This window comes from Sus scrofa, chromosome 3 (assembly GCF_054392235.1).
Source record: "Sus scrofa isolate SSC_HxYL_T2T_F1_AM1 chromosome 3, Sscrofa_HxYL_maternal_Yorkshire_Landrace_v2.0, whole genome shotgun sequence".
Lineage (NCBI taxonomy): Eukaryota > Metazoa > Chordata > Mammalia > Artiodactyla > Suidae > Sus > Sus scrofa.
In genome coordinates, this window is record NC_139385.1 from 34,957,883 (window position 1) to 34,976,424 (window position 18,542).

Here is an 18,542-nt window from a genome sequence, read left to right on the forward strand (position 1 = left end):
CGGGCGGGGCGGGGCGTCGTGGAGGCGCCTGGGGGCCCCTGGCCACTGGTCCGCCAGACTGCCCCACACCTGCCACCCTCCGATGGGTCCGCTGCCTTTGTGCCCGCCAATAGGGCTGTCGCTGCTGCTGCTCCTGGGACCCGGCCTCGGGCTCAGCGCAGGTGAGTGAGGGATGGGCCCCTTCCGAGGACCCAGGAATTCCTGGGACTCCTCCGGCTCCCCAGGATCCCAGGAGCCCTATGGCCCTCAGCTTTCCTTCCTGTGGCGCATGGACACATTGCTTCCCACCTTCCCAGGAGCCCTGTCCCCTGTCCTCTCCAAGAGCCCCGACTCATTCAGGCCTCCCAGGAACCCAGATCTGGCCCAGCCCTTCCCTGGAGGCTCATTGTCCTCCCCAGACACCCTCTCCAGCCATTGTCACCCTCTCCAGCCATCAGATCTCCCCATCCGCCTGGTCTAGGCTCCTATGAACCGACCTTCCGCTCCACTTGTCCCTGGGGACTGCAGCAGCACTACGAGGGGGACTCCAGGGGTGAGACTGAGCAGGGGAAGAAGGGTCCCACCCTAACTGGGGCCAGGGAGGAATGTGATGTTGCCTTCTCACCCACCCCAATCATCACCCTTAGAGAAGTCCCCTCAGCAACGGCCCATTTCTGGGTGTACAGACACCCACAGGGAAATATACAGACGCTACAGGCATGGAACACAGTCAGACTCACCTGGGCGCTCAGGTATAGGGCTCATAGACAGGCTGACACACAACACAGGCAAAGATATGCCAAGGGGAACACACACACACACCCCTCTCAGGGACACTGAGACAGCTCCATATGGACACACATATAGAAGCACAAACACACAGTAACTCATAAACACACACACACACACACCCTCAGGCCAGTAGGAAGCCTGGACAGCCTTGGCCCTCCCAGCAGAGGCTGTCGTGGGCAGACAGAACAAACAACCCCCAGAATGACCTGCCCCACCTAAGCTGGCATGGAGAGAGTGTTTGCCTTGGTTACAGACCCAGTGCCGGGCATCCGCCCATGCCTGGGTTCCCCATAAGGCTGAGTCCGGGACCCTGAGACGCCAGAGTAGGGGTCAGGTCAGGGTGGAGGGACCTCCGGAGCCACCTTTGGGGTGTGGCGTTGGAACCTGGCCCGTCAGATAAGCTTAGCCTGTGTTCCATGGGGCATGGTAGATCCAGGGACCGAGGGCCTTTTTCTGAAAGCCCCACTGCACACCAGGGGATGCCAAGCTGCCGATGGCAGTTATCTGAAGCTGGAGGGTCACTCCCACAAGCAGGCAGCAGCACAGTGTAACCAGGGTCCCTTTGGAGGCGAGGCAGATTCTAGAAGGAGGTGATCGGTGAGCTGGGCGAGGATGGGGTGAGGGCATTTGCTGTGTATGTGATGGGAAATTTACCTGGAGGAACAGGAAATGATGATGGAGGGCTGTGTGTGTCTGGGGGGCGGGGGTCATTGAGAGAGGCCGATGGGGAAATGGGAGGGTTGGCCCCTGCAGGGCCTCGAGCTGAGGACCCTGAGCTCTACCTGGAAGGGGGAGGAGGGGGATGGGAGCTGCGAGGTTTCAGACAGAGACGTGGGCAGTTGGGAGCAGCCTTCGGCAAGTCCCCTGAGAGCTGGGACTGGTCATCCAGAGAGGAAGGCAAACCTTTAACTCTAGACTCATTTTCACATTTTGTTTCTATTCAGCTCACCTCTGTCCCCTTCATGAAGATACTCCTTTTTCCACAGAGAAAAAATGAAGTTGAATTTAATTTGGGCCTGGACGCTTTGAAAAACAATCAGTGTGATGACCTGTTCTAGGAGTTCCCGCCATGGCACAGTGGGTTAAGAACCTGACTGCAGCAGCTCGGGTTGCTGCAGAGGCAGGTTCAGCCTTCATCCTGCCTGGTGCAGTGGGTTAAGGATCTGGGGTTGGTGGAGCTGTGGTTTGGAGTCAATCCCTGGCTGAGGAATGTCCATATGTCAGGAGTACAGCCGTTAAGAAACAAACAAAAGACTTGTTCTCGATAAAGAGAAATGAAAGAGGCATGATGTTAAAGTCCAGAGATTCTGCTCTGCTGCTCACCTGCCCAGGCAGCAGGACACCAGGATGGGTTCTTTCGCCTCTCTTAGCCTCAGTCTCGCCCTCTGTAAATGGGAGAATGGCTGCCCACAAGCCAAGGAGGCGCTGCCACTGACAATGACCTTGCCTGTCCACTGGGGAGCACAGTGCAGGGTGAAGTGATAGCATCTCCTTACTGCAGCCTGATTCTGTGTTTTTTCTTTAGCTCCTGGGTCAGGGATTGAATCCAAGCTGTAGCTGTGACCTATGCCACAGTTGTGGCAATGTATGATCCTTTTAATCCACTGCATCAGGCCAAGGATTGAACCCACAGCGACTTGAGCTGCTGCAGTCGGATTCTTAAGCCACTGCACCACAGCGGGAACTCCTGATTGTGCTTTTTTTTTTGGTCTCTTTAGGCCACACCTGCGGCATATGGAAGTTCCCAGGCTAGGGGTCAAATTGGAGCCACTGCTGCCGGCGTGTACCACCGCTGATCTACATCACAGCCATGATAACACTGGATCCAAGCTGCATCTGTGACCTACGTTCCAGCTTGCAGCAATGAGGGATCCTTAACCCACTGAGCAAGGCCAAGGATCAAAGCCACATCCTTATGGATACTAGTTGGGTTCTTAACCTGCTGAGCCACACGGGAACTCCCTGATGGTGCTTTTTGACCAAACACCAGCCAGCATGGACTCACGGCCCTCACTGGAAGGAGGAGTCGCTCTGGGATTCTCTGATGCCCAGGTCACAGCGGGTTTGGAGGCCCCTCACCCCCAGAGGTGGCCCCCTCGATCCCCTCTGTGCTGTCACCCTGGCAGGCCTCCTTCCCCTGCTGCTACTCGGGGAGGATAAGGAGCACTGGGTTGGGAGTCAGAAGCCCCTAATCAGCTCAGGTTCTTCTTGGCTGTGTGACTGGAGGGGTCGTCCTTCCCACCTGGGTCACCTCTTTTTCGCCTGTGAGACACAAGTGTTCAAGTCGCACTGACTGTGTACTGCTATGTGCCAGAGCAGCGTGGGGGTCCAGAGAAATGACTAGAATCAGGTCATAGGGCCTCCCTGTGTGGGAGGAAGCGGTGCCTGGATGGTGAAAAATGAGGCGAAGCCGAGAGTCCTGAGCCAGAGTCTGGAGACCCAGAGACAGAGAGGCCTCCACACAGGAGCCCTCCTTGACGGCGGGGACCCCTTTCAGCTCACCTCTGACACCAGTGCCCAGCACAAGTGCCTGGACAGATATCTGATGTGTGACTGTGTCTGGAGTTGACAAGGGCACAGGTTTGGGAATTAGGGTGTTCCCAGAAGAGGGACCAGTCTATGCAAAGGCCCAGTGGTGAGATCTTTCAGAGGCTGTGGTTCTGTGGCCTGTTCTCTCTTCCATGGCTGCCTTGAAGATACTGATCATAATAGAACTTGTTATATGAGGAATGCTTTACATGCATGATCTCATTTCATTATGTGGTGTGAGGTCCCCTTCTCCCTGTCTTACAGATGAGGAAACCAAAGCACAGAGAGGTAGTTCCCGTCGTGGCTCAGTGGTTAACGAACCCAACTAGGAACCATGTGGTTGAGGGTTTGATCCCTGCCCTTGCTCAGTGGGTTAAGGATCCAGCGTTGCTGTGAGCTGGCGTGTAGTTCGCAGACGTGGCTCAGATCCCATGTTGCTGTAGCTATGGTGTAGGCTGGCGGCTACAGCTCCAATTGGACCCCAGTCTGGGAACCTCCATATGCTGCCCATGCGTCCCTAGAAAAAGCAAAAAAAGCAAAAAAAGCAAAAAACAAACAAACAGACAAACCAAGGCACGGAGAGATTGTGTTGTCCAAGATCACACAGATTGGAAGTAGGAGAAGCAAGATTCAATCTCAGAGAGTCATCCAGGCCCTTTTAAAGCTAGTGCCCTTCCCCAAGACCAGGGCAGCCCTGACCTGCAACCTCTAACGTTTGTCCCCACCTCTCCAGCTTCCCAAAGGTCACATGTGCACCGACGTGGGCTCATCGAACTGGCAGGGACTGTGAATTGCGTTGGCACCCGCACCCCCGTGGCCTACATGAACTACGGCTGTTACTGTGGCCTGGGTGGCCATGGCCAGCCCCTGGATGCCATCGACTGGTAAGTGCCTGCTTTGGGCTGGAAGGTCCCCGCCCCCTGGGGTAGTTAAGGCTCAGGAGGCAATACCCCAAACCAAGGTTGGGTTTAAATTAGGAAGAGCTGGAGTTCCCATTGTGGCGCGGTGGAAGCGACTCCGACTAGTATCCATGAGGTTGCGGGTTCAATCCCTGGCCTTGCTCAGTAGATTAAGGATCTGGCATTGCCGTGAGCTGTGGTGTAGGTCGCAGATGCGACTCAGATTTGATGTTGCTGTGGCTCTAGTGTAGGCCAGCAGCTGCAGCTCCGATTCGACCCCTAGCCTGAGAACCTCCATATGCTGTGGGTGTGGCATTAAAAAAGCAAATAAATAAATAAACAAATTAGGAAGAGCCCAGGGCACATGTGCTACTTACGGGCAGAGGGCCTCCTGGGTAACACGGCCAGTGAGGCCAAACCTTGGTGCCAGCTGCCCCCACTCTGCCCCTTGATTGCTTTCGCTAAAAAAGAGACATATCATTGACCAGACTTATTATGCATAGGAAATGTTCTGAGAACCCTGTCGAATCCTCACAACAGCCCCATTTCAGAGATGAAGAAGGTGAGGCAAAGAAAGATCAACCTGCCTGGGGCCACATAGAGAGTAAGGGGTGGGGACTGGGATTTGAACCCAGGCAGCCCGGCTGGATTCATGCCCCTAGTCACTGCCCTCTGCTGCTGCTGTGTGAGGCGGGGCTGTTCTGTGTGTGTTGGTGGGGGGGCTGTGGGCTTTGATCTTAAGTGACTTCCTCTCCCTTGCCCTCAGGGCCATGGCCATCCAAGGAGGCAGATACAGTGGCAATCCCCCTTTTATACACGGTCCCCCCCTCCGAGGCTTAAAGGGCCACTCATCCATTTCTACTTAGTGCCAGTAGGGGGTGGAGGGCAGGATGCGATAGTCTCTTCCTGGGCTCCAAGGAGGTCATTGTTCCTGACAGGCCTTTACCCAGCCTCGTGCCTGTGAGGCTCCCGCCGTGGGCCCTGCCCTCCCCCAGTCTGCTCGTCTGGTTCCTGAGCACCTTTCCAGATGCCACCCAGAGGTCACGGCCTCTAGGAAGTCTTCCCTGAAGCCTCCTCTGGCTCCCAGGATCCCCTCTCCTCACCCTGAATTCCAGCATCTCTTGTGGCATCTGGTGGCTTCTCTGCCTGCCCCATCAGACTGGGAGCTCCTCGAGGGTGGAGGGGACTCTGGCTGCCCTGTCCCTGCCAGACCCCACCCAACATAGAGAGGGGCTGTGGGCTGGATGGAAACGATAGCAGCAAACGATTGTGTGATGAGGAAGTCTCCAGACGTTGGTGGGTGTTTCTCATGGAATTTGTGTATTATTCTCATTTTTACCATTGTTACTGAGGTCCCATCATGTGGCAGGCCCTGGGCTGGACACCGGTGACACCGTAGGCAACAGGACAGAAAGGGCCCCGCCCCCGCAGAGGTCTGGTCAGAGGAAGGCAGATGCTCATCAGTCTTCTCCCTAATGCTGGTCTCATCATACACCTGCCTGGAGGGCGGGAGCCTGGTTTTATGAGAGGGTTTAACCAGGATATCATCAGAGCCTGGGGTGAGAGGGGGTCTGGTTGGCCTCCTGGCAGCAGAGCTGGGCTTGGGCTGAGACCTCAAGCTGGAAAGGTGGGCGCAAAGTTCTCCCAGGCAGAGGGCAGAGTCGGGGGCTGAGTCAGGAGGTTCCTCTCTCCAGGAACAGAGGAGAGACTCAGAGAACGAGGCAGGCCTGCCTCGAGCCTGGCCAAGGGATGGAGGCCTCACAGGACCTACTGGGGTCAGCGGAATTTATTTCCCAGGATGGGGATTGTCTAAGGCAAAGCTTGGACCAGAAGAGGCTGTCCCCCTGTGGGTCTGCACTTGCTCCCAGTCCTGGCACAGGCTGACGCCCAGGAGAGCATCCTTGCCTTCACTCACCTGCTGGTCTGCCTGTCTGCCACCCACAGGTGCTGTCACTACCACGACTGCTGCTACAAACGTGCCGAGGATGCTGGCTGCAGTCCCAAGATGGACCGCTACTCCTGGAAGTGCGTTGATCAGCACATCCTGTGTGGTGAGTTCCCAGCATCTGATCCAGTCGCAACCGTTTCCTAAAGCTTAGCAGGGCTTCCAACTACAGGCGGGGCCTGCCTCTCCCATCTCCTCCAGGCTCCACCATGCCCTATTGTGCGTCTGACTGAGGCCAAGTGTCAATGACCATGTTGCATATCCCTTGTGCCATTGATGTTGTTATGGAAAGGGAATGTTTCTGTCAAACCTAGGAAAACAGCAGGTAGGTCAAAAGGCCGGATGCTTTGAGAAAACTCGGAGTAGCAAGCCCCCTTGTCACCGTGGAGAGAAGATGCCTGGGTTTCGCGTGTCCCCTTTGCTTCCTTCAATAGCACTGCCTGCCCAGGGGACGTTTGAGTTTGCAAACCCTGGCCTGGGAGTCAGCAGCTTCATCAGTGATTCAGGTATTGTGATGTTGGCTGAGCCTTGATCTCCGAGCCTCAGTTTCCTCATTGGTGAACTGGGAGCAGAAATCAAGCTAGCCTGCGATGAGGGTGAAGTGATGGTGCCATGGTGCTTCCTTCCTAGTAGAGGTCATTACCTGTCTGTTAAGGAGATGACCCCACGTGGAACCTCTGGTGAGGATGACGGGGTTCTGTTCCATCAAGCTCAGAATCTGGGGGAGTACACGAACACAGTTCTGAGTAATCCTGAACACCCCGAGGAAAATGAGCTCTCTTTCGATTATCTCTTCATCTTCCTAATTTTGTGAAATTAGGAGAAAGTCTCGGTTCAGTGTCACTTTATTCATTCATTCATTCATTCATTTTTATGGTGTACCCATGGCATGTGGCTGTTCCCGGGCCAGGGATGGAATCCAAGCCTCAGATGCAATCTATGCTGTAACGCTGGATCCTTTAACTCACCGTGCCCGGCTGGAGATCGAACACGTGCCTCTGCAGTGACCTGAGCAGCTGCGTCGGTTTCCTAACCCACTGCGCCCCAGCAGGAACTCCAGTTCAGTGTTACTTCAGCTTTACCATCCCTGGGACACTTGCTGATCCTTCTAACAGAGAGAGTAGGTTTCTGGCTTACAGCCTTATTCAAAAGCAGTTCTAGGAGTTCCCGTTGTGGCACAGTGGAGACAAATCCGACTAGGAACCATGAGGTTTTTGGCTCGATCCCTGGCCCCGCTCAGGTGGATTAAGGATCTGGCATTGCTGTGAGCTGTGGGGTAAGTTGCAGACACGGCTTGGATCTGGCATTGCTGTGGCTGTGGTGTAGGCTGGCAGCTGTAGCTCCACTTAGACCCCTAGCCTGGGAACTTCCATGTGCTGCAGGTGCGGCCCTAAAAAAAGCAAAACCAAACAAACAAAAACAGTTCTAGGAGTTCCCTGGTGGTACAGTTGGTTAAGGGTCTGGTGTTGTCACTGCTGTGGCATGGGTTCTATCCCTGGCCCAGGAACTTCCATATGCTCCAGATGTGCCCCCTACCAACTCCAAAAACAAAAAACAAAACAAAACAAAAAAAACCCAGAAAACCCCTAAACAGTTCTGGTCTTACATTTAATTCTGGCTTTAAAAAAATCATTGTCTATCTGCCTATTTATCTACTTATCTTTAACCACCAACTGCATGTCTTTAGTAAGGATAATTGTAACAAAATCTAACATTGCTCTACATTTTACTTGACCAGTGCTTCTGCAGCTAAAAGGAAGATAAAACCGCAGTTTAAAATATTGCATCCCTGGGGCAACCCGACTGGTTTTTAAAACAAAACAATAAGAAAAGGAGTGAGGTATTTGTTTTTAAGATTACCTGCTGATGGATGGTATTTTCTACCTACGGTTTCCTTTCAAATAAATTAAAAAGCTGAGTCAATGGAAAAAACAGGAACTGAAGAATAGTACAGACACGATGTAGGTAAGCCTGGAGTTCTGGCAGTGAAACTCCACCTTATTTGAGGAGCTAGAAATGACTCAGACAACTGGTTCTATAACTTTTTTTCTTTTTACTTTGAATTGAGACTAGAGATGATATAAAAATTAATGATTTTTTTTCCTTTTTATGGCAACACCTGTGGCATAAGGACATTCCCCGCCTAGGGGTCGGATCAGAGCTGCAGCTGCCAGCCTACGCCACAACTTGTGGCAGTGCCACATCTTTAACCCACTGAGCAAGCTCAGGGATTGAACCTTCATCCTCGCTGACACTATGTCAGGTTCTTAACCCACTGAACCGCAACGGAAGCTCCGAAATTACCCAATTTAAAGTGTACAATTCATAGAGTTCCCTTTGTGGCTCGGCAGTAACAAATCCGACTAGTAACCATGAGGATGCGGGTTTGACCTCTGGCTTCACTCAGTGGGTTAAAGGATCTGGCATTGCCATGAGCTGTGGTGAAGGTCACAGGTGTGGCTCAGATCCTCCATTGTTGTGGCTGTGGCCTAGGCTGGCAGCTGCAGCTCCAATTCGACCCCTAGCCTGGGAACTTTCATATGCCGCATGCTCAGCCCTAAGAAAAGCAAAAATAAATAAAAATTAAAGTGTACATTTAGTGATATTTAATACATTCACAATGTCCTCCAACTACCATCTCTATCTAGTTTCAAACATTTTCATCAACACTACCCACCTCCCAAAAATCCCATATCCGATTAAGCAGTCAGCCCTCATGCTCCCTCCAGCCAGCACCTGGAAGCTACCAATTTGCTTTCAATTTCTATGAATTTATCTGTTCTAGATATGCCACATAAATGAAATTGTACAGTACGTATCCTTTTGTGTCTGGCTTCTTTCGCTTAGCATCATGTTTTCAGGAGTCATCCATGTTGTAGCCTGTATCTGAACTCTATTCCTTTTTATCGCTGAGGAATATTTCATTGTAGGTATGTCCCACGTTTTGTGTATCCACCATCCATTGGTGGACATTGGGTTGTTTGCACCTCTTGACCACTGTGGTGTAGGCCAGCAGCTGCAGATCCCACTCGACCCTTAGCCCGGGAACTTCCATATACTGCAGGTATGGCCTTGAAAAAAAAAAAAAGGAGTTCCTGTCGTGGCGCAGTGGTTAACGAATCCGACTAGGAACCATGAGGTTGCGGGTTCGGTCCTTGCCCTTGCTCAGTGGGTTAACGATCCGGCGTTGCCGTGAGCTGTGGTGTAGGTTGCAGACGCGGCTCGGATCCCGAGTTGCTGTGGCTTTGGCGTAGGCTGATGGCTACAGCTCCAATTCGACCCCTAGCCTGGGAACCTCCATATGCCGAGGGAGTGGCTCAAGAAATAGCAAAAAGACAAAAAAAAAAAAAAAAAAAAAAAAAAAAAGAGTGTCCTTGTGTTGTTGAATTGTAAGAGCTCTTTATATATTCTGGATAGTGGACTCTAGCATATATGCGATTTGCAAATATTTCCTACCATTCTATTGTCTTTTCATTGTCTTGGTAATGTCTTTGATATACAAAAGTTTTAATTTTGATAAAGTCTAATTTATCTCTTTTGTCTTTGGTTAGTTGTTTTTGGTGTCCTAAGAATCCATTGCCAGATCCAAGGTCATGAACGTTTACCCTTTTTCTTTGAACGGTTTTATAGTTTGAACTCTCACATTTAGGTGTTGGTCTATTTTGAGTCAATTTTTACATTTGATGGGTGGTAGGGATCCACCTTTATTCTTTTGTGTGTGGATATCTAGTTGTTGAAGAGACTCTTTTTTTCTTCATTAAATAGTCTTGGTACTTTTCTTGAAAATCACTTAGCCCTAAGCCTCTCTGAGCCTGTTCCCTTCCCTGGAATGTGGGTGTTGTAAAGATGAAAAAAAGGGGGGGGGGGCATTATAATGTGATACTCATGTATCAGATGGAGGTGGTTACTTTCTTCCTTCCCTTCTCCTCCATCCTTCACCTTCATATATGAACCTCGCTCTGACCTCCATCACCTCCACATGAGGGATTGAGGATCTCCACGAAAATCCCAGCTTCTGCAGATGGGGTCTGCCCTAGCAGGAAAGAGGCAACCCTAAGGATTACGTAAGATGATGTTTTAGATAGGCATCTATTCTCAGCTGCTTCTTCTTGGTCTGAATTAGGAGTTGGCTTAAAGCAAGGCTGAATTAATATGGAGACACGACATCAATTTTTAGGACTGAAAGTACCCCAAGCCTCATCTTATCCAATCTCAGTTAATTTTTTCTTTTTTTTTTTCTTTTTTTTTTTTTTGGCTGCACCCAAGGCATGTGGAAGTTCCTGGGCCAGGGGTCAAACCCAAGCCACAGTCGGAACTCCAGTCACAGCAGTGACAATGCCAAGCCTTTAACTGCTAGGCTGCCAGGGAACTCCCAACACTCTCACTTACTTTAAAAAAATTTTAATTTTAGAAGTTTTATTTATGTATTTCTTTTGGCTGCACCCACGGCCTGTGGAATTTTCCAGGCTAGGGATCAAACCCAAGCCACAGCAATGACAGTCCTTAGCTGCTAGGCCAGCAGGGAACTCTCCAACCCTCTCATTTCAAAATTTTATGGACTGATTGATTTTGGCTGCACCCATGCCATGTGGAAGCTCCCAGGCCAGGGATCAAACCCGAGCCACAGCAGTGACAACACCAAGTCTGTAACTACTAGGCCACCAGGGAACTCCTCAACCCTCTCATTCAGAGTTGGGGAAATGAAGCCCAGGGGGAGAAGCAATTTGCTTAACCTGGGGTGATAGACCCACTTCTGGGCACGGTCCCTGTCCCCAAACTGCCCCCTTCCCCTGAGGGGCAGAGAGGGAGGGACGTGGACCTTAAATGGGAAATCTGTTAAAGACTGATCTCTTCGCCCTTCAGCCTACATGTTCTGCTTGCCCCTCACCATGTAAAAATGAGGTTTGTGAAATATTTATTGGTGTGTCTGCTGGTGGAGTCTGTGCCTGTTTACAGAACTGCCCTCCCTGAACCGAATGAAGAGAACCAAAATACCTATTATGCATTTTTGGCTAAAAATATTCTCTTATTCTGTTTGGAGATATTCTGAACATAGTTGTTGACTTAATTACAGGTGTGGCCCATTTTCCATTTATGGGCCTGACAAATATATTTTGAAAAATGTTAAGCATATAATAATATTTACTGGCAGGCCTTTATTTTAAATGTAACCCTTGGGAGCTTCATTTTCTGCTTTTTTTTTTAGGGCTGCACCTGAGGCACATGGAGGTTCCCAGGCTATGGCCCTAATCAGAGCTACAGCTGCTGGCCTCCACCACAGCCACGCCAGGGCCAGATCCGAGCTGCATCTGTGACCTACACCACAGCTCGTGGCAACGCCAGATCCTTAACCCACTGAGCAAGGCAGGGGATCAAACCTGCAACCTCGTCGTTCCTAGTTGGATTCATTTCCGCTGCGCCACAATGGGAACTCCTGAGTTTTTATTATTCTTGAATAACATGATGCTCTGGGGCTCCTGAGGCCATGGGCAGTGAGACCAAACCTTGCTTTTGAAAGAATCTTTCTTGCTCAAGGAGACGGGAGCATAATTATGGGACATGCAGGCGTTGGGTCTGCAAATTCTGGGGTGGAAATCTGACCCACCCCTTCCAGCTCTGTGCCCTTGGGTAAGTTCCTGAATCCTTCAGAGCTTCACTTGCCTCATCTATAAAATGGGAACAATGAGACTCTGGTGCTGGGTTTGTATAAGAATTTGAAATGCTCGGAATTCCCTTGTGGCTCAGTGAGTTAAGAACCCTGCTAGTAGAGTTCCTGTTGTGGTGCAGCAGAAACAAATGCAACTAGGAACCATGAGGTTGCAGGTTCGATCCCTGTCCTCACTCAGTGGGTTAAGGATCCAGCATTGCGATGAGCTGTGGTGTAGGTCACAGAAGTGGCCTGGATCCTGCGTGGCTGTGGCTGTAGCTGGCAGCTGTAGCTCTGATTCGACCCCTCACCTTGGAACCTCCATATGCCATGAGTATGGTCCTGAAAAGCAAAAAAAAGAACCCAGTTATCTATGAGGATGCCAGTTCGATCCCCAGCCTTGCTCAGTGGGTTAAGGATCCAGAGTGGCCACAAGCTGTTGCATAGGTGGCAGTTGCAGCTCCAATCTGGCGTTGCTGAGGCTGTGGTGTAGGCCGGCAGCTGCAGCTCTGATTCCACCCCAGCCTGGGAACTTCCATATGCCACAGGTGTGCCCTAAAAAGACAAAACAAGAATTGAAAATGCTGTATGGCTTTTCTGTATTTTCCCCACAAATATTATTGAGAATGTACCCTTGAAACCATCAGGGTTAGTAAAAGAAGCCAGACACAAAAGGTCACCCATCCTATGATTCCATGTATATGAAGTGTCCAGACTAGGCAAATCCTTAGAGACAGAGAGTATATTAGCAGTTACCAGGGACTCTGGAGAGGGGAAGTGAGGAGTGACTTAGTAACTATGGGATTTCTTTTGCGGTGAGAGAAATGTTTTGGAACTAGGTAGCAGTGACGGTCGCACCACATTGGGAATGTACTAAATGCCACTGACTTGTGCACTTTAAAATGGTGAGAATGGGAGCACCCATTGTGGCTCAGCAGCAGTGAACCCAACTAGTATCCATGAGGACTCGGATTCAATCCCTGGCCTTACTCAATAGGTTAAGGATGCAGTGTTGCCGTGAGCTGTGGCGTAGTCACAGGCGTGGCTCAGATCCTTTGCTGCTGTGGCTGTGGTGTAGGCCAGCACCTGCAGCTCCGATTGGACCCCTAGCCTGGGAACTTCCACATGCCGCGGGTGTGGCCCTAAAAAGCAAATAATAATAATAATGATAACAGCAGTGAAGCCTGACAGTCGTCTGCAGTAGAGAGCCTCCATCTTGACGCCACGGACATCGCTGGCTGGATGACCCTGTGTTGCGGGAGGCTGGGCTGGGGGCTGAGGTGGTTTAGCAGCATCCCTGGTCTCACCCACCAGAAGCCAGCAGCAGGTCCCACATGGGACAACTGAAAATCTCTCCAGATGTGGCCAAACACCCCCTGGGGGAGATGACAGCCCATGGCTGACGGGTCTGTGACATGAATGTATGCTGACCACTTCCCTATCAACTGCTGGTCACGGTTTGCAGAGACCGTGGCTTTTCCCAAGTCTTTGTGTGCCTGTGAGAAGGCTATATAGGGTTGAGTCCTAGAATTGTTGGGTCAGATGGTGTATTTGAGGCATCTCTAGAATTCATTTGTAAAAAGGGCTGGGGGGGCAGCTGGAAAGGGGTTGGAGAACTTGTCCTGGAGGGGTCTTTATGGGGCAAGGGCAATTAAAAAAAACCTAAATTGTGTTTATCGTAGAGGCTGGTGAGACCTGGTAAAGACTGGGGGAGGGGGGAGTAGGGCCACCAAAGACCCCATAAGCCACCTCCCTTGAGCACTGCCATCGAGTGGTTTGGATATTGTAAGTCTAACAAACGACAAACTGCAACAGCTGCCCTCCAAATTCTGTTACTTGAGATGACTTTTGCCATAATGAAAGCCATCATATAGCTCAAAGTGGAAAAGTACCAAATTACAAAATGCAAAAGTGTTATGGGAAATAAAACTCCCATAGACACTACCCAGACAACTACTTGGTGAACTTTCCAGTGTTCGGGGTTTTTATTTTATTTTTTAAGGGTTTTGTCTTTTTTGAGTACATACTATATAAAAAATATAGCAGTACGTTTTGGACCTCTTTTTTTCTCTTAAATATAAGCTGTTTCTCATGTCATTAAAACTCTAGCAGGAGTTCCTAGTGTGGCGCTACGGGATCGGCGGCATCTTGGGGACACTGGGATGCAGATTCCAGCCCCGAGCCTGGTGCAGAGGCTTAAGGATCTGGTGCTGAAGCTACAGCTTAGGTCACACCTGCAGCTCAGATCTGATCCCTGGCCCAGGAACTCCATATGCCTCAGGGCTGCAAAAAAAAAAAAAAAAAAGAGAGAGAGAGAGAGAGAAAGCAAACTCTAGTGAACAATGCTCTGTTACAAGCCTGGATTTGTAAGGGTGGGGGTGTGCCCCAGAGTGGACATGCTGTTCCCTCCTGCAGACAAGCCATGAGGCCTGGGGTCAGGCGAGCTGGGTTGGGGCCTCAGTTCCCAAGGCACCCCCCCCACCCCCGGATTTCTCTTCTGTAAAGCTGGGGTGCTGAGAAGACTGGGTGGGATGGGGACCATAAGGCCAGCCCTTTGCCCAGTGCCTGGCTCTGCATAACTGCAAGGCAGGCTCCTCTTGCCTCGACGTTTCCTGTTACCCATACACTGAATTACAACCAAGGCAGTCTGCAGAATTTAAGTGTTTAAATTCTTTGGCTTTGGGAATGAGGAGGGGAGTGGCTGTGTTCCGCCCTCTTCTTGCAATCGTTTTACCAAGTGTGGGAAGCTTGATAAATGAATTTAAGTGAGAAAGATTTTCCCTTTTCAGGGAGTTCCCGTTGTCGACTCAGTGGAAATGAATCCAACTAATATCCATGAGGATTTAGGTTCGATCCCTGGCCTCGATCAGTGGGTTAAGGATCCAGCATTGCCGTGAGCTGTGGTGTAGGTTGCGGATGAGGCTTGTGTTGCTGGCTGTGTCATGGGTGGCAGCTGCAGCTCTGATTCCACCTCTATCCTGGGAACATCCACATGCCACAGGTGCGGCTCTGAAAATGCTAAAAACAAACAAACAAAACAAACTTCCTTTTAAGTCCTTTGTTAAATTTTTCCAATTAGGCAAGGAGGAAGTATCAATGGAATGATGGTCTGACTGCTGGAGGGGGTAAATCTCTCTTGGACTTGCTAATCACTCCCCAACCCTTAAAAAAAAAAAAAAAAAACAGTTTAGAGGCTTCAGATGGGCAACTGCATCTAACTAGACTAATATTAGAACATTATCTCCACTGGTTTTTATTGTTGTTTTTGTGTTGTTTCTGTGTTTTTCAGTTTCTTGTATTGTGGTTTAAGACTTTGGGTTTCCATGAATGTCACTGATAGAATTTATTAATGCAATTTAATACCAGTTAGCATAATGAAATCAGAAGGTATTTAATCATTGACTTAGTGTTCAACAAAGAGGGGATGTAAAGCTGCCAGGAGCCTAAGTTTGGGAAACCCTGTGTGCAGCCATGGAGATAAACACTCAGGTCATTGTAGGGCCAGGGGGTGCCGGCCGCTGATTGACAGCCCCGCCCATCACTCCACTGCCTCCTGGTGCTGCCAGACTCCTCAAGTCTTGCCCTGAGAGAGAAGCTGATGAATTTTTTGTCTTTTGCTTCGCCCTGCTAGGATCTCCAAGGAACCTGTGCATTTTTGCTTTTGTGGTTTTTGTTTGTTGGCTTGTTTGTTAGTTTGTTTTGCTTTTTAGGGCCACACCAGCAGCATATGGAGGTTCCCAGGCTAGGGGTCCAATTGGAGCTATAGCCAGCGGATGGCCTACACCACAGCCACAGCAATGTAAGATCCAAGCTGTATCTGCGACCTACACCACAGCTCACCACAATGCTGGAGCCTTAACCCCCTGAGCGAGTCCAGGGATCAAACCCGCAACCTCACCGTTCACAGTTGAATTGTTTCTGCTGCGCCACGATGGGAACTCCAGAACTTGTACATTTAAAAGGGGGTCTTTTTTGTTGTTGTTGTCTTTTTATTGCCACATCCGAGGCACATGGAGGATCCCAGGCTAGGGGTCTAATCGGAACTAGAGCTGCCAGCCTACACCACAGCCACAGGCACAGCCACGCCAGATCTGAGCCACATCTGCAGCCTACATCACAGCCCACGGCAACACTGGATCCTTAACCCACTGAGCGAGGCGGGGGATTGAACCTGCAACCTCGTGGTTCCTAGTCAGTTTGTGCTGTGCCACGACGGGGAACTCCAGAACCTATGCATTTAAGAGGGGATCTCTAAAGATGATGTCGCACCTTAAGGTCAGCTATGGCTCACGAGCACCTGCTGTATGCCCTGAGTTACACCAACTCATTCTCCCAAGAGCCCTTAGAAGTATGTACTTTTAGTATCCTCATGTGGCTCCTGTGGAAACTGCCTGGGAGGGATGAAGTGCTGTGCCCACAGGTACACAGCTACGATACCCATGGCCAAGTTGGCTACCTAATCCTTCACTGTGTCTCTGGGAGGAATTTGGAAGGACTTAATAGTAGGATTTTTGCCCCTATTTATGAGAATAATTAAAAGCCCGTAGTCAAAGGCAGGTGATGTATTCATAGCAGTTATACCTTCTACACTAATAAGATACAACTTGATGATTACAAAATCTAGGGCGTTCCCATTGTGGCTCAGCGGTAACGAACCCAGCTAATATCGGTGAGGATGTAGGTTCGATCCCTGGCCTCGCTAAGTGGCTTAAGGACCTGGCATTAGTGAGCTGTGGTGTAGGTTGCAAACTCAGCTCAGATCCCGTGTTGCTGTGGCTGTGGTAGAGGTTGGCAGCTGCAGTTGAGATTCGACCCCTAGCCTAGGGCGGCCCTAAAAAGCAAGGGAAGGGAAAAAAAAAAACTTTCCAACCCAGATTTATCTTTGGATGGCAACCTTTATGTCTCTGTGTAAGGCAGGGCCAGGATGGAAGGGAGAGATGGAATACAGGATTGTTACTGAAAACGAGTTTTTTTTAGATAGTATCATGTCATCTGCATATAGGGACGATTTTACCTATTCTCTTCCAGTTTGGATACCTTTTCTTTTTCTTGACTGGTTGCTATGGCTAGAACTTCCAATCCATTGTTGAATAGAAGCATTGAAAGTCGGCATCCTTGTCTTCTTCCAGATTTTATCTGGAAGGCTTTCAGCTTTTCACCGTTGGGGTATTTATTATATTGGCTGCGGGAATAAGCTCTTTTCTTGAAGGAGCATCTGCAAGAGACTTGGAGAACAAAGGCAGAGAAATGCAGATGGAGGCAATATAGATGGAATGCCTCCCCAGGGCCAACCAAGCCCCTGCAGGGCACTTTACATGGGCTTTCTCCCCCAGGCGTCCCAGTCACCTGCAAAGTGGACAGTGTCCCCATCTAAGCGAGGGCTTGGCTCAGAACGTTCAGATAAGATCACGCAGCTAGGAAGGAGCAAAGCAGATGTTCCAAAAAAGCCTGATGGTTCCCAGGCGTCTACTGCTTATCTAAACGGATCCTCACATGCAAGGGTTTAATACTGATGCAGAAGCCAAAAGGCATATGGACTTGGGACTTCCATCTGAAAGCACTTCCCTGGCAACTTCAATTTCCTTTTCTGTAAAATTGGGGCAGACATCTCCTCCCTCTGGACTTGCCTCGATGATGGAGATCACATCGGAACTGTCACCCGGATGCAATTTATGGCCCTCTTGCCTCCAGCTTGACTGGTTTATCCTCAGGTCACTGCAAGTCCCTGCCTTAACCTCACTCTCCCCACTTCTTCTAGGACCGGCGCAGGACAAATGTCAAGAACTCATGTGCAAGTGTGACCAGGCGGTTGCTTACTGCTTAGCCCAAACTGAGTACAACATCAAGTACCTCTTCTACCCCCGTTTTCTGTGTGAAAAGGACTCACCCAAATGTGACTGACTAACCTGACTTGAAATGTCTTTTTTGCACAAGGAAATAAAACTCCTTTTTGCGTATCAAGAGTCTTATTCAGTCCTTTGCAGAAGGGAACTGAGGCCAAGTGTTCAAGCTGCAGCCCTAATGTTTGCTTTCTCTGCTGTCCTGGAACTTGGGGCTGGAGCCAGTTTAGTTTCCACTTTGATTAATGTCAAAAGTCTCATGCCTGTTTTGTAAAGCCCCAACTGTATTTACGACTGTCTTGGGTTTGGTACCACTTTTGAGGTTCCATCTTGATGAAAAGGGCTGAGCTTCGGGGCTGGGCTGAAGCAACACACAAGATGGCCCACACGATGTCCAACCTTGTGAAGTTCAAGTCTGGCAGTTGTGAGCTCGAGACGTTTTCCCTATCCTGCTCCACCTCAACTGTTAACTGTTGTAACTCAGCAGTTAAACTTATTTCCTGATTGCTCATCATTAAGAAGAGAGAGAAATACAAGGGAGGAAAAAAAAAAAATCAAATTCCCACAGTCCAGAATAACCACTTTTAGCATCCTAGTGTGCTGTACATTCATCTCATCTGTTTTAAAACTGTAGCTCTCTACCATATGATTTTCATAATTTTTCCCCCGTTTCTCCATGTCTTAAAAAAAAACCTTTGGAAACTTCATTTTAAATGGTTGTATTGCTAGCTTTTGGATACTGGTGCTATTTCCTATTTTTATCAACTACTGATGTGATGAGGATGCTTGTGAATAAATCTCTGCCCTCCCTCCTCATTATTCTTTACCTGAGATGTATTTAAATGCAATTCTTGCATCAAAGGGTCTGAATATCGGACCCACCCAGGCCTGCTCTGATGAGGGGCCGGAGG

At 49.7% G+C, this 18,542-nt stretch overlaps 1 protein-coding gene across 1 annotated transcript; it reads left to right on the top strand.

Moving 5' to 3' along the window:
* Positions 1-55: 55 nt before the first annotated feature.
* Positions 56-17,748, top strand: LOC110259864 (group 10 secretory phospholipase A2-like). Its single transcript, XM_021086183.2, has 4 exons — positions 56-161; positions 4,034-4,184; positions 6,144-6,250; positions 17,550-17,748. Exons 1-4 carry the CDS (start codon positions 83-85, stop codon positions 17,690-17,692), a joined length of 480 nt encoding a protein of 159 aa, XP_020941842.1. The 5' UTR covers positions 56-82; the 3' UTR covers positions 17,693-17,748.
* Positions 17,749-18,542: the final 794 nt, after the last annotated feature.